We start from the raw sequence: 22,127 nt of genomic DNA, 5'->3' as shown, positions 1-22,127 counted from the left end.
GGTGGCACCACTGCGTTTTCTGGGTGTGGTGTGAAAGTATGCACACGGGGAGGGGGTAGGGATGGCCTTCATTGCCAGTGCCATCAATGGTTGCCATCAATGGCAATTCTGCAACTGGCCATCGATAGCACTAAACTATGCAATGGATGACCATCGATATTTTTACATATCGATGGTCATCCATTGTGTTTGATTGATTGGCCTGTGGGCCTATCAAAACATGGTGGGCGGGGCTTTGCGGGTGTCGGGGGCGGGCCATGCTCCGTGTCCCGGCACTTTAAAAAAAAAAAAAAAGCAAAACATTGTTTTGCTGAACCATCGATGGAAAGAAACCATCTGGTTCTCCCCCATCGATGGCAAAAGTATTCAACATCGGCCATGAACCATCAATGATTTTGAATCATCCATGGTCGATGGCCATCCCTAGGAGGGGGCAAAATCCATTCGATTGTGAGTGATAGCGAATGGATTTTCCCCTCTTCACACATCTATTCTTACAGTTTAGAGTTACTGAAAGTCCCAGAGGGATGCTTGGACCGGCTAATACATTGCATTATATGCACTCTGAGTGTTAATGTATCTCTCCTAGTAATATGAAAGGAGACTGTACAGTCCTAGTGATTATTTCCGTTTTATGCTTTCTACTACTTAGCGCCATTTCCCTGGTGTAACGCAGCGTTGGACGATAGCCGGCATGCCCGTGGGTACATGCATTGTTTTGTGTCTCTGGACATTTTGGTGCTAACGCTCAGGATGTTTTTCGCCAGCCTTGCACATCTGTGTTCGCTTCCAAAGCCTGATAAGGTCAGTGGGAAATAACAGATGACACTGTAAATGTTGTTCTCCTAAACTGTAGCGCACGGAACACAGATCCGCCAAGCTGGAGCAAAACGTATGGTACCCTTACATTCTATGGGGCTGATTCACAGAGGAGAGCGAGACATAGAGCTGCCCACACGGATAATGGGGGTTATTCAAACTCTGTTCCAGGCCCTTTGTGTGCATTGTCCAGACCCCTCTTATCTCACCTGAGGGACTCTGTGTACTCTCTGTCACCTTGAGTCCAGACTCCTACACTATGGGGCTCATCATACAGTATGGCTGATTTCGTGTTAAAAGCACAAAATAAGCAAGTTCCTTTACACTTGGGTAACACCGCGCTGCGCTGCAGGTAGGGCGTATCAGAGTATACCTACCTACCATTCCAGAAGCTGTGGGCGGCTCCTGATTTTTGGGTTAGTCCACTGCAGCCTGGTAGGGTAGGGGACGCTCCAAGATTGGGTACTTATGTACTAACTGGGCTGCCGATTTTGAAATCGGGTCCATCGCATCGCATCGCATCCGACCATATCGCATGCGATGCGATGCGATGGACCCGATTTTTCCATAGGATTCAATGTTAAAATGGACTGAGTCCATTTTAATATGGAATTCAATGGGAAAAGGGGTCCTTTTCATACCCCTACTATCCAAGTGGGCATGGAGTTGGATATAAACCTGTGGCGAGCGTAGCGAGCCACCGAGCCCGAAGCGTGGCGAGCGGACACAGAATACCATCCCCACGCGGGGCTCGCTTCGCTCGCCACGCTTCGGGCTCGGTGGCTCGCTACGCTGGCCACAGGTTTATATCCAACTCCATGCCCACTTGGATAGTAGGGGTATGAAAAGGACCCTTTTCCCATTGAATTCCATGTTAAAATGGACTCAGTCCATTTTAACATTGAATCCTATGGAAAAATCGGGTCATCGCATTGCATCGCATGCGATATGGTCGCATGCGATGCGATATCGCATCGCACTGATTGAATGCCTTAAGTTAAGGCATACAATCAAAAAATCGGCAGCCCAGATAATACATAAGTACCCAAGATTGTGCCAAATGAAGATAAAACCAGTCAGAGCCCTTCAACACAGTGCGAAGGGGGCATGACTAAAGATAGGACCATATCTGGGCACTAGGTAGGTAAGAATGCCACAGGGCAGAGGCATAACTATTGGAGGCAATGGAGTTATCTGTCACCGGGCTCCTGCTCCTAAGGGGGCACCTCTCCCCCTGTGAGTTTGAATCAGTTAATTGAAAGCCGTTGATATCACTTCTATGGCTGACTCCCCCTTACATCATTTTTGCAAGTGTCACACTCTGTATTTGAACCCATGACCTGTCTTACTGGAGACAGACACCTTACTGATTGAGCTACTTGGGGGCACCAATTTTTATCTTGCCTCCGGGCAACTGGGACAAAACTTACGCCACTGCATCAGGGAGATTTTGACTTGGTAGTGTCACAGCCATTGGCACATCTGTAATGGGTGCAAGGTGTGTGCGGTGCACCCACATAAATATACTTACCCCTCTGGAGACCTGAGGCAGCCAGCCCTGCATGCAGGAGTTATAAATAATATGGTGCAGCATTGTTTTCATGGTGATTGGCACGTGCACAGTAGAGTGTCCCCAGATACAAGGCGCCATCTTCACGTAGACCTGTGCAAAGGAGGGAAAGGTTACAGGTGGAGCACCTCAGGGATGTGTACTTGGACCAGTGCTTTTTAATATCTTTATTAGTGATATTACAAATGGAACTCAGGGTAAAATGTGCCTTTTTGCAAATGACACAAAGGAATGCAACAGGGTAGACACACCAGGAGGGGTAAAACACATGATTGATGATCTAGGTAGATCAGAGGAATGGTCAAGAGCATGGCATCTACAGTTTAATGGCAAAATATGCTAAATTATGCACTTGGGTCGCAAAGACTAAATATAGTATAAATGGCACTATAATGGAAACTACTGAGGAAGAGAGGGATCTAGGTGTCACTATTTCAGGGGACTTAAAGGCAGGTAGGCAATGTAACAAAGCAATGAAGAAGGCAAGTCAGATGCTTGGTTGCATAGGGAGAGGTATCAGCAGTAGAAAGAAAGAAGTAATAATGCCACTGTATAGGTCATTGGTACGACCTCATCTAGAGTATTGTGTTCAGTTCTGGAGGCCATATCTCCAGAAGGATATAAAAACATTAGAGACCGTACAAAGAAGGGCAACTAAAATGGTGCATGGCCTACATCACAAAACGTACCAGGAAAGACTAAAAGATCTTAATATGTATAGTTTAGAGCAGAGAAGGGAAAGGGGGGACATGATAGAAACTTTCAAATACATCAAGGGTTTTAACAAGGTACAGGTGGGAGGCATTCTTCACAGGAAGAGGAGCAGCAGAACACGAGGACATGCACTGACACTAGAGGGAGGAAGATTCAGGGGAAATTTGAAGAAAAATGACTTCACAGAAAGAGTAGTAGATAAGGGAATAGCCAACCATCAGAGGTGGTAGAGGTAAATACAGTAGAGCAATTAAAACATGCATGGGATAGGCATATTGGTGTTATTACAACAAAAATAAGGATCAAGTATGGTTTGAGGTAACATGTTTGGTAAAAAGGGGCAGACTAGATGGGCCAAGTGGTTCTTATCTGCTGTCACATTCTATGTTTCTATGTTTCATGTACTGTAGACTCTGGCAGAAAACCAAGTGTGCAGTGCTGCCAGAGAGGAGGAGGCAGGTATGGAGCTGGCACATGGACACTCTTCTATCTCAATATGCCTCAGGCTGCAACTGAACTGAAATCTAGATTTCAGTGTATCTATAGCTATCCATCATTTGTGGGGTACATGCAAAAACAGCCAGTATTTACCCTGCATGCAGAATGCATACACACACACACACCTTGCATTGCAGCTTGGTTTGTCCAGGAGCCAAGTTACTTTCTCTTTTTGTTTCCCTCTGACCTGATTATCAGCCGGAACACTGTAATAAAACAATGTGCCTGACATCGCCACTCTCGCATGCACTCAGGTGATCTGCACTCCCGCATGCACTCAGGTGATCTGCACTCCCGCATGCACTCAGGTGATCTGCACTCTCGCAGGCACTCAGGTGATCTGCACTCTCGCAGGCACTCAGGTGATCTGCACTCTCGCATGCACTCAGGTGATCTGCACTCCCGCATGCACTCAGGTGATCTGCACTCTCGCAGGCGCTCAGGTGATCTGCACTCTCGCAGGCACTCAGGTGATCTGCACTCTCACATGCACTCAGGTGATCTGCACTCTCGCATGCACTCAGGTGATCTGCACTCTCGCAGGCACTAAGGTGATCTGCACTCTCGCAGGCACTCAGGTGATCTCCACTCTCACATGCACTCAGGTGATCTGCACTCTCGCAGGCACTCAGGTGATCTGCACTCTCGCAGGCACTAAGGTGATCTGCACTCTCGCATGCACTCAGGTGATCTGCACTCTCGCAGGCACTCAGGTGATCTGCACTCTCGCAGGCACTCAGGTGATCTGCACTCTCGCAGGCAATCAGGTGATCTGCACTCTTGCAGGCACTCAGGTGATCTGCACTCAGCTGATCTGCACTCTCGCAGGCACTCAGTTGATCTGCACTCTCGCAGGCACTCAGGTGATCTGCACTCTCGCAGGCACTCAGGTGATCTGCACTCCTGCATGCACTTAGGTGATCTGCCCTCCCACAGGCACTCAGGTGATCTGCACTCCCGCATGCACTCAGGTGATCTGCACTCCCGCATGCACTCAGGTGATCTACCCTACCGCAGGCACTCAGGTGATCTGCCCTCCCGCAGGCACTCAGGTGATCTGCCCTCCCGCACCGCATGCACTCAGGTGATCTGCCCTCCCACAGGCACTCAGGTGATCTGCCCTCCCGCACCGCATGCACTCAGGTGATCTGCCCTCCCGCATCACATGCACTCAGGTGATCTGCCCTCCCGCATCACATGCACTCAGGTGATCTGCCCTCCCGCACCGCATGCACTCAGGTGATCTGCCCTCCCGCACCGCATGCACTCAGGTGATCTGCCCTCCCGCATCACATGCACTCAGGTGATCTGCCCTCCCGCACCGCATGCACTCAGGTGATCTGCCCTCCCGCATCACATGCACTCAGGTGATCTGCCCTCCCGCACCGCATGCACTCAGGTGATCTGCCCTCCCGCACCGCATGCACTCAGGTAACCAGAGCACCTGTAGCGTCCATACAACAGATAATAGAAGACATACTGTACCAGGTCTGGTTCCCATAACTAGTAAATACTTTGCAGAATAACTAAGCTGCCGGCTCTCTCATTTAATTCCATGAATACATTTATTCTGATCACAACTTTCTCTTTCTACAGATCATGATTTTACAAGGAAACAACATTATGAATATTAACCCGAGCACCAGCTCCCACTCCCACCAACCTGTCTGGACAGCTCCCTACTCTGCATGTGACGGTGAGAATATCAGGGTGGGGCCATGATATTTATGCGGAACATTTAGGTGCATCCATGTGTAACATGTGAGTGCACAAGTACATACTCTACATACATGTACAGATCATGGTAACATGGCAATGGTGTGGTGATGTGCCATCAAGCCCTGCTTAAAGCAAGATACTGTAGGTCAGCAAGTAGGACTCTATCTCCTCTCAGACCTGGCTCCTTGGGTTACAAGGCCCAGATAAACATGACATTTCATAGAGGAGCATTGTTTCTGGAATCTAATTATATAACAGCAATGCACAGACAATTACACATCATTAACAATGCCTGCTGCAATTGTATTATAATTAGGAGAAAGTTACTTGAGCAGAGGACCAGGAAAATAGCCCGGTCCCTCCTGGCAGGAAGCAATGCATAACATTATATTCATTTACATGCGTTGGTGGTTACACTCCTTTTACAAACAAAGTGAGGTGGTTCCAAGTATACGGTGCCAATTGCTCCCATAAAATCTCGAACCCTTCTGGAGTCCCTGATGTGTAATGTGCTGTCTGTCTTCAGGTTTCTTCACAGGTCAGTGGCATGATATCCACCCTCAGTACTGGTCCAAGTTCCAAGTGTGGGAGTGGCTACAGCAGTTCGTGGACTCCAACCAGTTGGATGCAAACTGTATCCCGTTCCAGGAGTTCGACATCACCGGGGAGCGGCTCTGCAGTATGACCCTGCAGGACTTCACACAAGCCGCTGGACCGGTCGGACACATCTTGTACAGCAACGTGCAGAACCTCAAGTGGCATGGTGAGATTTATAAATAGCACATCCAAAAGGAAGCCACCGCACTTACTTTGGCTCGCAGGGTTGGTGTATATTTTTACTGGGGGGTGGGGGGGCTGCAGTTTTTAAAAGGTACATTTAATGTAGACAAAGGAGGTGTGAATATCATATATAGGGTAGTATAGATGCATCTTGGAGAAGACAATTTCAAGATGATGGTGTCCATCAGAATTTTTATATCTGCTGGCTTTATAATATCTGCCAGGCTAACTAATATCAGGAAGCCAGTCAGACATCAGGAAGTTCTAGAGATCGGGACACAACACTATGGTAGAGGGAGCAGGACGAACATGCAATTTGTATATATGGCCATGGGGGCATAGAGGAAGCAGACACTGGCATCTGGTGGGGTGAAGCAGAGTGAACATGTAATATGTAGGAATGACCAGTTGTATATAGAGGGGGCAGACACTGACAGTTAGTGTAATGAAGCAGGACAAACCTGTCATTTGAAGGTATGGCCATGGTGGCATAGAGGAAGCAGACACTGATGAACCTGTAACTTGTAGGTATGGCCATGGGGGCAAAAAGGGAGTAGAAACTGGCATCTGGTTTGGTGAAGCAGGATAAACAAGTTACATGTAGAAACAGCCATGGGAGCATAGATGGAGCAGACACTGGCATCTAGTGGGGTGAAGCAGAGTGAACATGTAATATGTAGGAATGACCAGTTGAATATAGAGGGGGCAGACACTGGCAGTTAGTGTAATGAAGCAGGACAAACCTGTCATTTGTAGGTATGGCCCATGGGGGCATAGAGGAAGCAGACACTGGCATCTGGTGGAGTGAAGCAGGATGAACCTGTAACTTGTAGGTATGGCCATGGGGGCATAGAAGAAGCAGGCACTGGCATCTCGTGTGGTGAACCAGGAAGAACAAGTTACATGTAGGAACAGCCATGGGGGAATTGAGGGAGCAGACACTGGCATCTGGTGGGGTGAAGCAGGATGAACCTGTAACTTGTAGGAACTGTCATGGGGGCATAAAGGGAGCAGACACTGGCATCTGGTGTGGTGAAACAGAATGAACATGTTACATGTAGGAACAGCCATGGGGACATAGAGGTAGCAGACACTGGCACATAAGATACATGGAGAAGCACATAGGTACTTGTGGGAGTAAATATACATATTAGAATATAACGAAGACAATAAGCATGTAGAGTATGAAAGATACATCAACTGAAGTAGGTACATGGACACTCTGAGCTATTCAGTTTTTCTGCATTTTTCTCATGCCGTAATCCCTCAGGTAACACGTGGTAACCAATAGGTTCCTTACAGTGCTGGAATGTATGGGTTTCACAATGCCTTAAACCACAGAGGATGTGTCTAGTACAGATGTTTCCTCGCAACTCTTGAAGTTGCGAGGAATGCAAGTAAAATAAATGGTTAAACGCACCCTCTGAGGCTTAATTCACATGGATGCTGCTTCCAATTGAATTGATCAGGGCAGCGCAATTAGCCGTAAACACCATGGCTAACTGAATCTGCCCCCAAGTCTTAAGTGGGGATGCAAGCAATTAATTTATAACACCACCCTGTGTATTTAACAAACTAAGAGTCAACAACTCATCACCTCCACAACCGCATTTCCTTATTTTGCAGAGATGCATTTGCTATTCTCTGGCACAATGTCCACGTTCAGTTCTGCACAACTTCCTTGTTGGAATTTATGTTCCACAACAAAACTCATCTATGCAAATACGACAGCAAACATCCCAAGTCTTCACTCCACTGGAGTCTTCATCCAATTAATCCAAAAATGATCTCACTTACCTAAAGCTACTTATATGGATTATATAGTGATCTGGGGGCAAAGATTGATGATGTGAGATAATTGGAATCTACAGCAATGCAGACAATATGACAACAGTTTACAATAGTCTGGTTACAAAAAGATGTTAAATATATATTTGATTGGCAGTTGCAGATCATCCTTCCAATGTGTATCACAGTATTGGGGCAGATTTGAGTTAAAGAATATCAATTTCCTTATTGAACGACTTAAAATGTGTGTGTTTAAAGTTCAGATAAATCTAAATAAATGATTCAAATTTACAATATACAGTAAGTGCCCCCATATAGAAACATGTGTTAGAGATAAAATGGCACCACTTTAATTGTTGTGTCATGTGTCATGTCATGCCAAGTAAATCTGATGAGTCTGGTGAAGTAGCTTCTATACATTGCATGTAGTCCAGAAATCACCATTCTTAATATCTTTTGTCTTACAGGTCATTATTCAAGTCAGATCTTTCAATCTCTCAACGTCGTTATTAAGACAGAGCAAACAGGTATTTTAAATAAAATAAAAAATATAAAATCAGTATATTGCTTTGAGAAAATTAAGGATATTAGCACACAAAACTGACAAATTCATTGTTTGTAAGATGCCAGAAAAGTCCACAGCACCGTACACGGGATAATATATAATCCATAAAAAATATCATACATAAAAGAAGAACAATGACTGTTGGTGAAACTGACATTCTAGAGGGAGATGACAATGCTTATAGGAGCTACTGGGGTAGACTTGACTTGGCACTGGTGATGGAACACCTGGATGGGGTAGGATAGTATACATACTCTATAGTGAAGTTTGGTTAAAAGGCTGAATGTTAAGGGAGAGTCTGGTCAGGCTACAAGGCTGGTCAAGAGTGAAAAGAGAAAAAAGGAGGTTGTAGGTGTTGGGCACACACCTAGAGAAAATTTACAATAATATTTAACTTTTATTTATTAGCCATTAAAAAATCCCTTTGTTTCTTTCTATTCCATGAAACAGTGGAGGGACTAATATAAGGGTGAAATATAATTGTTAAAATCACATACAGTACATAAACAACACACATATGTGCTCTAGAAGAAAAAGAAGTGTTAGTGTTAAAATCACTGGCTTTGGATCTACAAAAACGCCACTTTAATAAAATGATTGTCTTTAGCAGGGGATTCTTGCTACAGTGTCACCTGAGTTAATTATTGTGTTGCAATTTGCATTGCTCAGGATTTTTGGCACTGAGCCCAGAGAGCTTCTTTAGGTGGATACAGTTAAATTTCAGACTTTGAGTTCATTCAATTGTATTTGGAATGTGGGTTGAAATTAACAGTTGGAGTTTTACACAGATGAGCATGAGGGACTTGTGTCCTTATTTCTTCTTCAGGGTAAGGTTGGTTTCACTGTTTAGATCATGGGTCTTCAACCTATGGCCCTCCAGATGTTGTTAAACTACATGTTCCAACATGCATTGCCAAATTTTTTCCTATAACAGCATGCCAAACCTGTCAGGGCATGCTAGGACAGGTAGTTCCACAACATCTGGAGGGCCACAGGTTGAAGACCTGTGGTTTAGATCCTTATCCCCCACTGGGTTCTCCTTAGCCTGAGGTTCCTGTCTGGACCGGCAATCAACCAAGGACCAAGATCCCCCAAGCCTTGAAAAAGCCCTTATATGTGGTGAAACACGTGTCAGGCGGCTAGGATCTGCTAAACACCTTATAGAAATTTATATTTATTTAACCGAATGAAATGTGTCATGGGGATCGAAAAGTTACATGCAGCATAGCACTAACTGGGGGAGTGAGCGCCAATATTAGGAGCTAATAGGACTGAGCTGACTGATTGATATAAAGCCGATTGGGATTGGGATCTTGGTCCTTGGTTGATTGCCGGTCCAGGCAGAAACCTCAGGCTAAGGAGAACCCAGTGGGGGATATTGATCTAAACAGTGAAACCAATATTACCCTAAATAAGAAATAAGGACACAAGTCCCTCACCCACTTCTGGGGAGACACTGTAGCAAGAATCCCCTGCTAAACACAATCATTTAAAGTGGCATTTTTGCAGATCCAAAGCCAACGATTTTAACACTATCTAACACTTCTTTCTAGAGCACATATGTGTGTTTATGTATGTAATTTTAACCCTTATATTTCACCCTTATATTAGTCCCTCCACTGTTTCATGGAATAGAAAGAAACAAAGGGATTTTTTAATGGATAACCAATAAAAGTTAAATATTATTGTAAATTTTCTCTAGGTGTGCATCCAATACCTACAATCCCCTTTTATCTCTTTTCATTCTTGTATACATTTTTGGTTGTTCTGGACAGCACCTCCGCAATAAATATGATAAACTGCGGAACACAAGCTTAGATTATGAGGCAGAATAGAAAGTGTTCAGACTGATCCTATTTTTCTCTGCAAGGCTGGTCAGGATGCAAAGGAAGTTCCACAGGTGAGGAGCACAAGAGAAGTCTTGTAGGTGTAAGTGAGAGCAGGTTACCACAGAGGAGGAGAGGTGAAGGTAGATCGAAGACCACATGAAATGACCCATCTTGTAAATATCGGAGACAACATTTCATAGATTATGACTACTCAAGGAAATAGAAGAATCTCTTAGACGCAAGACCTGATTTAAGTTCCTGATGCACTTGTTATTCTAACAATGAACGCTTTGTCCTGTTTTTATGTAAATTTATGAAGAGCGGTAAATACTACCTGTCCTATTAGAAAACCCTCTGACTGGTGTATGATGACATTAGTTTGATATTTGAAGCGACACAATGAATGTAAGCTCTGTGAGCAAGTTTAGGTATTGGGAAATGCATATCGCTGATCATTGCTTGGTACCCAATCTGTCCTAGATCCCAGTTCTGTCACTCCCTGGAAAGAAGAAGCAATTCATTATGACAACAATTATGATGGTAAGGGCACGGCACCATCTCTATCATTTATTTGGCAATTATGGTTCCATTGTGTGGACTAAACCAATATGCCGGTGATGTACTAGTGACATCGCCATAGATGTTGATTCAGGCTCCACTGTCTCTATATACTGAGTGTACGTTACTGTACCTGACTCTGATACACAATTTTTGTGTTCTAGACTTGTATGATATTAAACCCTTCTGTCGGAATCCGCTGTCAGTGACGACTTCAAACCATTACACTACAGGTAAGTGTCTGTGGCATGGGCCATTGTGGACTATTATTCCACTGGCCTCAAGTAAATATATCGGGCTAGACATAATATATCCACATTTAGGTACAACTACAAAACCTCCACTTTCCTGAGAGCTAATCTAATGTAGGTTCAGGTTCCAGTGGGTTCCATCTTCCTAGGCCCTGTCCATTTGTAGCCTCTGCATTTATAGAGCTGTGTGGTTATCGTATCTCTTCCATCTCTCAGTTGTCTATTTCTGTGTATGGTGAAGTTGATGGGGATAAAAGTTCTTTATGGTTTGGAAAAACAACTTTCTATGGCCATAGGTACGCTACCCTTGGTGGGTCTGTAGAACTTGAGGGACTACTAAGTGCCGGAATGATACAGTATGTATTCTTCCAACTGAATGCTCACCCTAGTTCTGTCTTCCATGAGAATGGGACATTATGGGGACAGAGATGAAGATATTACACCAGAGATCTCTGATTTACCATGCAGCAGATGAAAACCACGCACAATGGCTGGTGCAGGTCTGTCATTGCGTGTTGCGATGTTCCATCAGCGTAGTCCTACATTATCCCTTCCATGACAATCATGACTTGAAAAGGGGCAGAAATATTCGGCATTATTGGCTCAATAGACCAACAATGGTCTACCTGTTATACATGGCTTCAATGTTAGTCCAGCAGGGGTCGCATCACTAAGGAGGAGATGTACCAATGTTACTCCAGCAGGGGTCCCATCACTAAGGATGAGATGTACCAATTTTACTCCAGCGCGGGTCCCATTACTAAGGATGAGATGTACCAATGTTAGTCCAGCAGGGGTCTCATCACTAAGGATGAGATGTACCAATGTTAGACCAGCAGAGGTCCCATCACTAAGGATGAGATGTACCAATGTTAGTCCAGCAGGGGTCCCATCACTAAGGATGAAATGTACCAATGTTAGTCCAGCACGGGTCCCATCACTAAGGATGAGATGTACCAATGTTACTCCAGCAGGGGTCCCATCACTAAGGATGAGATGTACCAATGTTACTCCAGCAGGGGTGCCATCACTAAGGATGAGATGTACCAATGTTAGTCCAGCAGGGGTCCCATCACTAAGGATGAGATGTACCAATGTTAGTCCAGCAGGGGTCCCATCACTAAGGATGAGATGTACCAATGTTATTCCAGCAGGGGTCCCATCACTGAGGATGAGATGTACCAATGTTACTCCAGCAGGGGTGCCATCACTAAGGATGAGATGTACCAATGTTAGTCCAGCAGGGGGGCCATCACTAAGGATGAGATGTACCAATGTTAGTCCAGCAGGGGTGCCATCACTAAGGATGAGATGTACCAATGTTAGTCCAGCAGGGGTCCCATCACTAAGGATGAGATGTACCAATGTTACTCCAGCAGGGGTCCCATCACTAAGGATGAGATGTACCAATGTTACACCAGCAGGGACAAGAAAAAATGTGAATATGATACAGCGCTAGGGTTTTTCTGAAATAAATGTATTTATTACAATACTAAAAAAGTAAAATGCAAGTCATAACAATACATTTCATATGAGAATTCTCACAAAAAAAATAGAATCAATGATAATAAAAGCTGGGTGTTTTAAAAGGATAATTTCCAGCTAGCATTCAATGTTGGAGCAAAAAAGATTTTTTTTGGGGTCCAAATCAACACCAAGGAGTATAATTACCATATGTTTGTGGATGACCTTATTTGGAAAAGGGTTTTCAATGTCCCGAAGATTTCCCAGTGGAGGATTCCCAAAAGTCACGTGAAATGGTGAAATATGCAGTCCTTAAGGTATGGCAGATACCAGATTTGATGGCTGCAGGTTTTGGGGATCCAAGGTGGTGATACAATAAAACTGGTCCGGGTGTGGTGACCTGTGGAATTCCGAGGTTTTGGATGGAAACAGGTGTGAGATGGAATGCTCTCACATGATATGCTAGGACAGGATGCAGTGGCTCAACGCGTTTCAACGTGTTCACACGCCTTCATCAGGAGCTGGACCCATCACTAAGGAGGAGATGTACCAATGTTAGTCCAGCAGGGGTCCCATCACTAAGGATGAGATGTACCAATGTTAGTCCAGCAGGGGTCCCATCACTAAGCATGAGATGTACCAATGTTAGTCCAGCAGGGGTCCCATCACTAAGGATGAGATGTACTAATGTTAGTCCAGCAGGGGTCCCTTCACACCTTCTATCATTTTATAGGATGTACATGATAAATTATAGCTAGGAGCTGATCAGTGGCTAGGGGTGACTTCTCCATTCATCCTGCTTAGAAGACTTGATACATTTCTCTCTAATGAGGAGAAAGGGGGTAGGGGTACTTTATAATAGGAGATGGAAAATTGTTATTCCCCCACCCAAGGTCAGTCTCACTTACCTGCATTTTCAGGTTCCTCCGATCTGGTGGGTCCCATGATGCATTTAAATATGTGGGAATCTTCTCTTCTGCTGAGGTTGGGGTGGGATTTTCCCCAAACTGTCAATGGGGCTCTCCCCATTCATGTGGAAAGCTAATGGGTATATTAGCCAATCAGAATGACACTGTTGGGCCCTATTCTGAATGTTGCAATAATATTAGCATGATACACAAAAATAAAGGGCAGTGAAGAGGGAGAGTCGGGGTAATCCAACTCCAAATTTCCACTGGTGATGACCATATGTTATCCCTTGAGCATAGGCCGGTACTGCAGCAAAAGGCACATATTTGTGGGAGGCACAAAAAATATTTAGCATTTTAGAATAAAGAGAACACAGCTGTTGCAGTCCTCTTATTGACCACCTATATCTTTGTTATAAGTGGAAGGTTTCGTACACACCAGGCAGACATGTCAATGGCCACGACAGAGGGTAGTATTCAATGCAGCCGGCGAGGGGGTTAAACAGTGAGGATTGCAGAAAACCAGCGATCCTCACTGTTTAACCCCCGCGCCAGCCGCTTGCTCTATTCAACGTTCTGGGGAAATCCTCACAGTCACAGGACGGCGAGAATTCCCCAAAACAGCGAGACCCGCGGCTAATGCAGAAAACTCACTTTATTTAGCCACGAGTCTCGCTGCTTCTGCAGCCGCATACGCCAATTCCCCCTCGCTCAAAAAATGGAGCGAGAGGAAATTGGCGTATGAGGGGGGTGCGTTGAATACTGTCAGGGTGAGTGGTGACAGCGAGCAGGAAGCCCTGCTCGCTGTCGCCACTCACCCACGGCATTGAATACACCCCAGTTGTTTAATAGTTGTTTTCAGTTTTGTTGTTAGCCTATGGGTGAGCATAGGGGCATGAGGTTAGGAGAGGGGTATATAGGCAGGTCCTGACAGGAAGTATTTCCTTTTGGAGAAGTTCTTTCAGCCCCACCCACCTTCCCTTGCCATTTCGGCATGTCAATGTATAGTCAATTATGGTGCATTTGCCATATCTCTGAAATTAGGCAGTATAGCGTCCTGGTCCAGCAATCACTTGTGGCATGAGCGTTGGGAGGCGCTGCCCCTGGAAAAGAGGGCGGGTGTGTCCTGCCTTTTGCGGGGGGACAATTTGGGCACTCCTTCACAGGAGTGTCCACACTGGCCAGATAAGGGGTGGTGAGACTTCCCAGCGTTAGGTTGTGCCTTAGTCAGATAGGACGTCTCAGTTGTCACCATGTTAATATCGCATAGTTGGGGCGTTTAAGTCACCGCCATTTTGATGTGACTAGAGCTGGACATCACGTGGTGCCTTATTGCCAGCCTTTTACGAAGAGGGGTCATACCACGTACATAAATATACATATGACCTTTAAATCTAATTCTTTGGTGTCCGTCGTGTCTTTATTGCGTCAGTGTGAGTTCTTTTTAGTTAAGCTAGCTGAAAGTGTTAAGGTTCAAACCTAATAAATGTATAGATGCCTTAAGGTATCTGGGCACTCAATGCCAGGACATGCAGTAGGGCGGGCAATTCATTTGCCCACCCAGCTGTGATGTCGTCCCCTGTAATAAGTGATTGGGCGGTCCGCTGTACACACAGCAAGATGCAACGTTATATCTTTGGATGGGCTTACGATATATCGGTCGTTAGCGTGAACAACCAATACATTGCCAAGTCTGTACCCAGCTATTGTATAGAATTCATGTACTTTTGTTATGACTTGTAATGCTGATCCTATGAGTGGCCCATGAAGAGGCTCCGGGAAGAGGGCGGCTTAGTGGGCACACCTGAAGCGGTCTATTGTTTGCATTCTATATGAAAGTATTCACAGTCACTATTGCACTATCGCTGGCACAGACCCATCTTACACAAATGCTGTTTTGTCTTCCCAGCTTATGTAGAATCAGAGGTGCACAAATCCCCGGAGCATCCCCCAAAAGCCAGCACAAAGAAACACAGTGAGTAGTTGGTGATGTGCCAGCAGCCGGGGAGAGGTTGTCAGCGCCGCGAGGGAACACCGCTTACAGCCCAAAGCTGTATTGGCTCAATAGCTCTCTACTCTCTAAACATCACTGATAGATCTTTCCTGTCCTGCTGTGGCATTCTGCCCATGAGGGGGAGATGTACCGGTTTATAATAACTCATGCTTATGATAACTAATTTGCCTAGGGATGGCCATCGACCATCGATGGTTTGAAATCATTGATGGTTTATGGGCGATGTGAAATACTTTTGCCATCGATGGTTCTCCCGCATTGATGGCATCAATGTTTTGCTTCTGTTTTTTGTTTTCAAAGTGCCGGGACACGGAGCATAGCTCCAACCCCGACACCGTGAAGCCCCGCCCCCATGTTTTGATTGGCCCATAGGCTAATCAGTCAAAGTAAATGGAAAACCATCGATAGGTAAAAATATTGATGGTCATCCATTGCATAGTTTAACACTATCGATGGCCAGTCGCACTATTGTCATCGATGGCAATGGCAACAATGGCCATCCCTACATTTGCCTAGCACAGTTTGGTAAATAAGAAGTGGAGGAGGTATGGCCAGTGCTATATGGGTGGGGCCGTTGCCATGTGGGCGTGTTCACTCCCCACACTATCATTTTCCCTGGGCCACCAAAATATGTAGATATTTATTTTATTGAAATAACATTGTAACGATTTATGGGCGGCCATGTGGCTAGTTGGGTGACTGGTGGCCACCAGACCATCATCGTGATGGGCCTAATTTTATCGCAGAAGGGAGATGAGTCACTGGAGATGCCCAATCCATGTGCTATTCTGGGAAAGATCAGGTGCTTCCGTCCTTAAACTCCCATCCTAAGACTAATGATCTATGTGCTAACGAGCTAAGCTGGGCAGGCCTGACTGTAAGTCCTTCCTTGCAGACCCACGCGGGACTCACCTGTGGGAGTTTATCAGGGATATCCTACTGACGCCTGAGAAGAACCCTGGCCTGATAAGATGGGAAGACCGGTCTGAGGGAGTCTTCCGGTTCCTCAAATCCGAGGCTGTAGCGCAGCTCTGGGGAAAGAAGAAGAACAACAGCAGCATGACCTATGAGAAGCTGAGTCGCGCCATGAGGTAACAACAGTATGAGAGTTCTGCTCCCATGTTTTGTTCACACAAGAAAGACTTTAATAATGAGAATCTAAGTGATCACAGCTGGTCTCGTGGATGTCCGGATAGTGCTCAGGATTGACAAAACATTTAACATGATAATCCCCTCTACTATAGGCAGCTGTCTAAGGGCTCCAGAATCCGGGTGGTACCCCTGGGTCTGGCTATCACAACATTAAGGCTGTGTACACACGGGGGCGACTATGTCTAATATCGGGGGCACTATGGTCGCTGAGCGACCATCTCTGGTCGCTGATGCAAACGGGACACTGAGCGATATATCGCTCATCACGAGCGATATATCGCTCAGCGATATATCCCCCCGTGTGTACGGGGCTTATCCCTTTGAGTGCCAAGTGAATTTGTGAAAATAGGTGTGAAAATTGCCAAGCAAACATTTGTATTCCCCATAATGACCTGTAATGATACCTTGTATAGGGAATAAAACTTTTTTACTGAACATTTTATATTTGAAGTTATATAACAAATGTGAGCGACGCTGGCAGATTTAGCTGATATTTTAAACATCTCTCACATAGATGTTGGCAATTAAAGGGTTAAGGATGACTCAGAAACGTTGAACTCAATGCAAGCGGCAGATGTTAAAGCTCCATACATTCACCTGAGGTTGTGGGAAGTCAGTATAACAGCTCGCATCCCAGTGATTACACATAAAATAAACTATACTGTATTTCCCCGGAGGTAATTCACCTGTAATACTACAACGATCATTTGCATATGTTGAAAGAGCTACACCTAATACTGTCACATGCGGTATTTAATCAGCCTAATCATTATTAGTCACCTGGTGACTCATACAGGTGCAGGAGACTTTATTGCAACAGTTACCTTACCAAATAGATCACTCACGTGCTTCTCTTATTAATATCATAAAGCCAAAGACATTGAGCTGTGGTAGCTTTAGATGCACTTGAACTTCAGGAGCAATGCGTTTGGTGTCGCCCTCTGCTGTGGTGCTTGCAGCACAGTCTGGTCTGCGTCTCAGTGCTGAGATACAGATCGGACTGTGCTAGAAGCATCACAGCAGAGGGTGACGCCACAGACAGGAATGAAGACTACATACATAGGATGTACTTCACGTCACAGCAGGTGCGTGTGGTCATTGTTACCTTTTGCTGTTTTCTTGGCAGATACTACTACAAGAGGGAGATCTTGGAGCGGGTAGATGGACGGAGGCTGGTGTACAAGTTTGGGAAGAATGCTCGCGGGTGGAAGGAAAACGACAGCTGAGGCCTAAGCTGGCGCACTGCCAGTAATGACTCCTTTATTTATATGACAATATAAGAAGACTCCGGATGAAGCCTGCAAGGCTCGGTGTCAATGAAGCAATTTCTCTTCTGTTTATGGGGGGAAAGAAGGATGTACACAGTTTTCTGTGACTTGCAGCTTTTTATATTAATTGTGCTGGCAGTTGCTGGTTATTTACCTTACCGCCTTACAGAGCAGAGCAATTGATTGCAATAACATTAGCACATAACCTGCATAATGGCGTTGGGTGCCATTGCGCAATGTCCAGAACACTAAGGGATATCCCCTCATTCTATATGACAGATAATACTATAGAATCCCAGGAAGCAGTGTCCTAACATATCAAAGGAAACATATGGAAACGATGATATATTGTTATGCGATAGAAATTCTGTTGTCCTTATCGATGTTAAAGATGCTTATCGGAAGATTGAAGTCTCAATCGATTTCCCTTGAACTCTCTGGCAGTTGGCGGGCGGCAGGGTCACATATGATACACTGTATGCGGTAATTTCGTATATGATGTATCGTATGCAATCCCAGTCATGACTGTGGGATCCGACAAATCCTTGTCTTAACGGTCTCCGGGTCCGATCCGATGTGCACGGGACATCGCATCGGTTCGGATTAGGAGGTAAAACACATATAATTTTTCATGTGATTTCTTGGTCCAGTCCCTCGAAATCGTGTGAAAAGGGCCCAAAACACACTAGTGTATGGACACCTTTAGCAGCGATCTGTGAATCCTGCCTGTGTAATTTAAGGTGCCACGAGTATCGTTCTGCTCAATGGTGATCAACAATGTCCGCCTATCGCCATTCAACATGATAAAAAAATACCCATCCAATTGAGGGATCCGATATGTAATGCCGGCGGTCGGAATCCCGGCGGTCGGAATCCCGACACTGGAATCCCGACCGCCGAAATCCCGACATGGGGGGGACGTGGAGCACCCCCCCCCCCCTTGCGGGCTCGCTACGCTCGGCACGCTATTTTATTCTCCCTCTATGGGTGTCGTGGACACCCACGGAGGGAGAAAGTTTCGGGATTTCGGCGGTCGGGATTCCAGTGTCGGGATTCCGACCGCCGGCAAATTGACTGCATCCCCAATTGAGATCCCCCGTACTTGGAATAATAGAGGCTCGGTGAAGGAGCCCCTTATGCCTTCCCCATTATAAGCACTGTCTGCAGACTGCAAAAAACAAAAACGACTGCAAATAAATTACATAAAAAATGTATAAATATATATAAAAAAGTTTTACTTTATTAATAGTTTATTTTTCTGGTACCATGCGCTATGAAGTAAATCTGGTCACCTTGCAGTAAACATCATTATTACTGACTAAGTGACGCCTACTCAGGGGACAGCGATTTCCATGCAGAACCAATGTAATAATTAATCAGCCATCCAGCTAACTAGAAACGAGCAACATTACGAATTCCGAGTGTACGGTTGCCGCTGGTGACAGTTACAGTTGTGATGATAAGCAGAAAGAATTATTCACTAGGAATAATCAGGCGCTTTGACAGTGAGCTGATCCTACAATGTAAGCAGCTGCCTGGGTGTGAGGGTAGTCACTCCCCACTGGTAGAAAAGGAAAAAATACTCGCACAAGGCGTGTTTAGGCAGCGCTTATATCAATGAACAAACCAAATTACTTATAAAGGTATAAATTTTTACTGTTAAAAATGCATATATATACAATGGTACAATCAAAAATGATACAATAAATACAACTTAATAAAATTGAGAAGGTGGGGAATAAAAGTAAACTGGAATTAATAAATCAAGTAAAAAGGGGATATCCCGCCTCAAACGACATTATATTGTGAACATATTTGTGTGATCACTTAATTGTGGAAAGCAGGTAAGTGCACTTTACCAACAAGGAGTTCTGGATCTTTCTGAAGAACAGATATTGTAGCTGGAAAATCCTCACGATGTGTGCGGCTGCTTTTTTGTGTGCCGCTGGAGGGGTCAGGGATCGCTAGATGGAATCAGTCCTCTGTAGTGAGGTGTGAGACGGATGGTGAGTGTCTCAAACACCGGAGGGATGTTACTGTGGCGATATGACCAAAAAAGTTCCAGAAATGGATAAGATGTGGCTTCCGTGCCCAAGAGTGTGACCTCACTGGTGTAGATGTGGTTACCAGCGGTGTCTAGGAGCACGGTGTCCGCCTTTAATATGATGTCCAGATAAGCAGTGATGAATGGATGTCCACAATGGAGTCGATCTCACAGCTTTGTCCTGAGGCAAGGATAGGGGTAGAAGTTCACCTAACGCGTTTCACTGCGTCCTGCAGCTTTATCAAAGGTGCAGGACGCAGGTGTCTCCTTGTTGGTAAAGTGCACTTACCTGCTTTCCACAATTAAGTGATCACACAAATATGTTCACAATATAATGTCCTTTGAGGCGGGATATCCCTTTTTACTTGATTTATTAATTCCAGTTTACTTTTATTCCCCACCTTCTCAATTTTATTAAGTTGTATTTATTGTATCATTTTTGATTGTACCATTGTATATAAATGCATTTTTAACAGTAAAAATTTATACCTTTATAAGTAATTCAGTTGTGATGATAATATACAAATATTTAAACTGTGAATGACAGAGAGAAGGGGGAGAGACCTGAGAGGTTACAGTAACCCCTGGTTCTGGTTGATAGATCTGTTGTGGTCAATAGGTCAACTCCAAAGGTCAACATCTACAAAAGGTCGACACACACTAAAGTTGACATCGAGCGAAGAAAGTCATGTGAGGGTATGCTCTATGTCCATGTCAACAGACACCAAGAACTCATAATGACCGTTTTGTGTGTTGGCCTTTTGCTCATGTTGATCGTTTGTCATTGTCGACCTTTTCTTGTCGACCTGTTCACTGTCGATCTTGACTCAGTAGACCTTTCCATCGTACAGAAAACATTTCTACACCAAAATTGGTCTACGGTCAAGAGAGTAATAAGAATCTTCACAGAAGCTATTGGTAAAATAATTATATATATGGTTTGTAAATATTGTTTTTCTTTTTTTTATATTAGCCGAGTAATGTGGTTACTGATTCTGTTATTATTATTATTATTATTATTATTATTATTATCATGACTTTGTTACACTTTTTTAATTTTAGTACATGGTAATGGAAACCCTGCAATGTTTTGCCATTGAGATAATATGGATAATTTCTACAGAGAGGCTATGGGGATTTATTTATTACGCATTAATTATTGTTTCTGTTTGAGCAATTAGAGATTAATCATTTTAAGGATACAAAAGGATACACCCACGGGGCATGGGCACCGCCTCTTACACCCTCGTGATCACTAATGTGATACCTACTCTTCACCCTCGGGAGCCGTGTGCACTACTGTGCATGTGTGATCTGCTGATCCAGGGAGGGATCCTGCAGATTCCTCTCCTTGATGGGCGGAGCTCTTCTTTCAGCTCACACAATATATTTGTAGCATAAATATCAGAGACTATTCAGCATGTAAATGCACAATGTATAACCTTTCATATCGTTCTATTCATTGGATAAGCTGGAAGCTGCGTTATCTAATCAGCAAGGGATGAAACTTCTCAGTATATTCCACCATGAAACAGGGATCAATGGGACCAGAGGAAATATACTGACTGTAATTACTGGAGCAGCAGATAATGCAATATAGAGATGTACACAGCTGTATCCTGCTTTATTTGGGTGAATAAAAAACAATTCACTGCCTGAAACTAATGAGAAAGATGCCACTTTTACATCCTTCCAAGCCAATGTTGTGATCAGCAGTTAACGAGTATTCAGCCCTTATACAGCAGCAATCGCATGAAAAATTCAGGCAGCTATTTACTCCTTATAAGTATATCCAACATCATTTGCTACCATAGCAACCACAGTCACATGGCTTATGATGTTTTTTTTTGGGCATGCTACTCTGAGCTCTGTCGCCAGTGCGACAACTTTCCTCTCACTCTCCCCCTGCTGAGAGTCTAAAGCTGGGTGCGCACTGGACGATAGGTCAGACATTCAAAGGAACAGCCAATAGATCGCTAGTGTGTAGGCGGGTGTATGCAAAGACATATCTGTAAACAACGTCACTCACAGATATATCGGTGCACATGTAATAGCGTCCAAATTTGTCTCAGGTGCGGGGCTGATATTTAAAAGTGAACATTAAATTAAAAAACAAAAAAAATATTTTGTACCCTTAAAACATATTTGTAGACTGTTAGTTTCTTTGCAATTAAAAAACAAACAAA

At 44.5% G+C, this 22,127-nt stretch overlaps 1 protein-coding gene across 1 annotated transcript; it reads left to right on the top strand.

The window, feature by feature from the left end:
- The first annotated feature begins 3,380 nt into the window (after nt 1-3,380).
- On the top strand, nt 3,381-18,719 carry EHF (ETS homologous factor). Its single transcript, XM_083163893.1, has 9 exons — nt 3,381-3,562; nt 5,198-5,297; nt 5,847-6,083; nt 8,356-8,415; nt 10,763-10,822; nt 11,005-11,073; nt 15,373-15,438; nt 16,373-16,568; nt 17,756-18,719. The coding sequence occupies exons 1-9, from the start codon at nt 3,488-3,490 to the stop codon at nt 17,853-17,855; spliced, it is 963 nt and encodes a 320-aa protein (XP_083020019.1). The 5' UTR covers nt 3,381-3,487; the 3' UTR covers nt 17,856-18,719.
- Nucleotides 18,720-22,127: the final 3,408 nt, after the last annotated feature.

Source organism: Crinia signifera, chromosome 11 (assembly GCF_055691185.1).
Source record: "Crinia signifera chromosome 11, ASM5569118v1, whole genome shotgun sequence".
Classification (NCBI taxonomy): Eukaryota; Metazoa; Chordata; class Amphibia; order Anura; family Myobatrachidae; genus Crinia; species Crinia signifera.
This window is presented reverse-complemented; position numbering and strand designations above follow the sequence as displayed.

Excerpts from the sequence above, each read along its gene's own strand:
- EHF (XM_083163893.1), top strand. The coding sequence starts at position 3,488 with ATGTTTCTATGTTTCATGTACTGTAGACTCTGGCAGAAAACCAAGTGT. Across the intron at positions 11,074-15,372 it reads TTCAAACCATTACACTACAG|CTTATGTAGAATCAGAGGTG; the intron begins GTAAGTGTCTGT and ends TTGTCTTCCCAG. Across the intron at positions 16,569-17,755 it reads AAGCTGAGTCGCGCCATGAG|ATACTACTACAAGAGGGAGA; the intron begins GTAACAACAGTA and ends TTTTCTTGGCAG.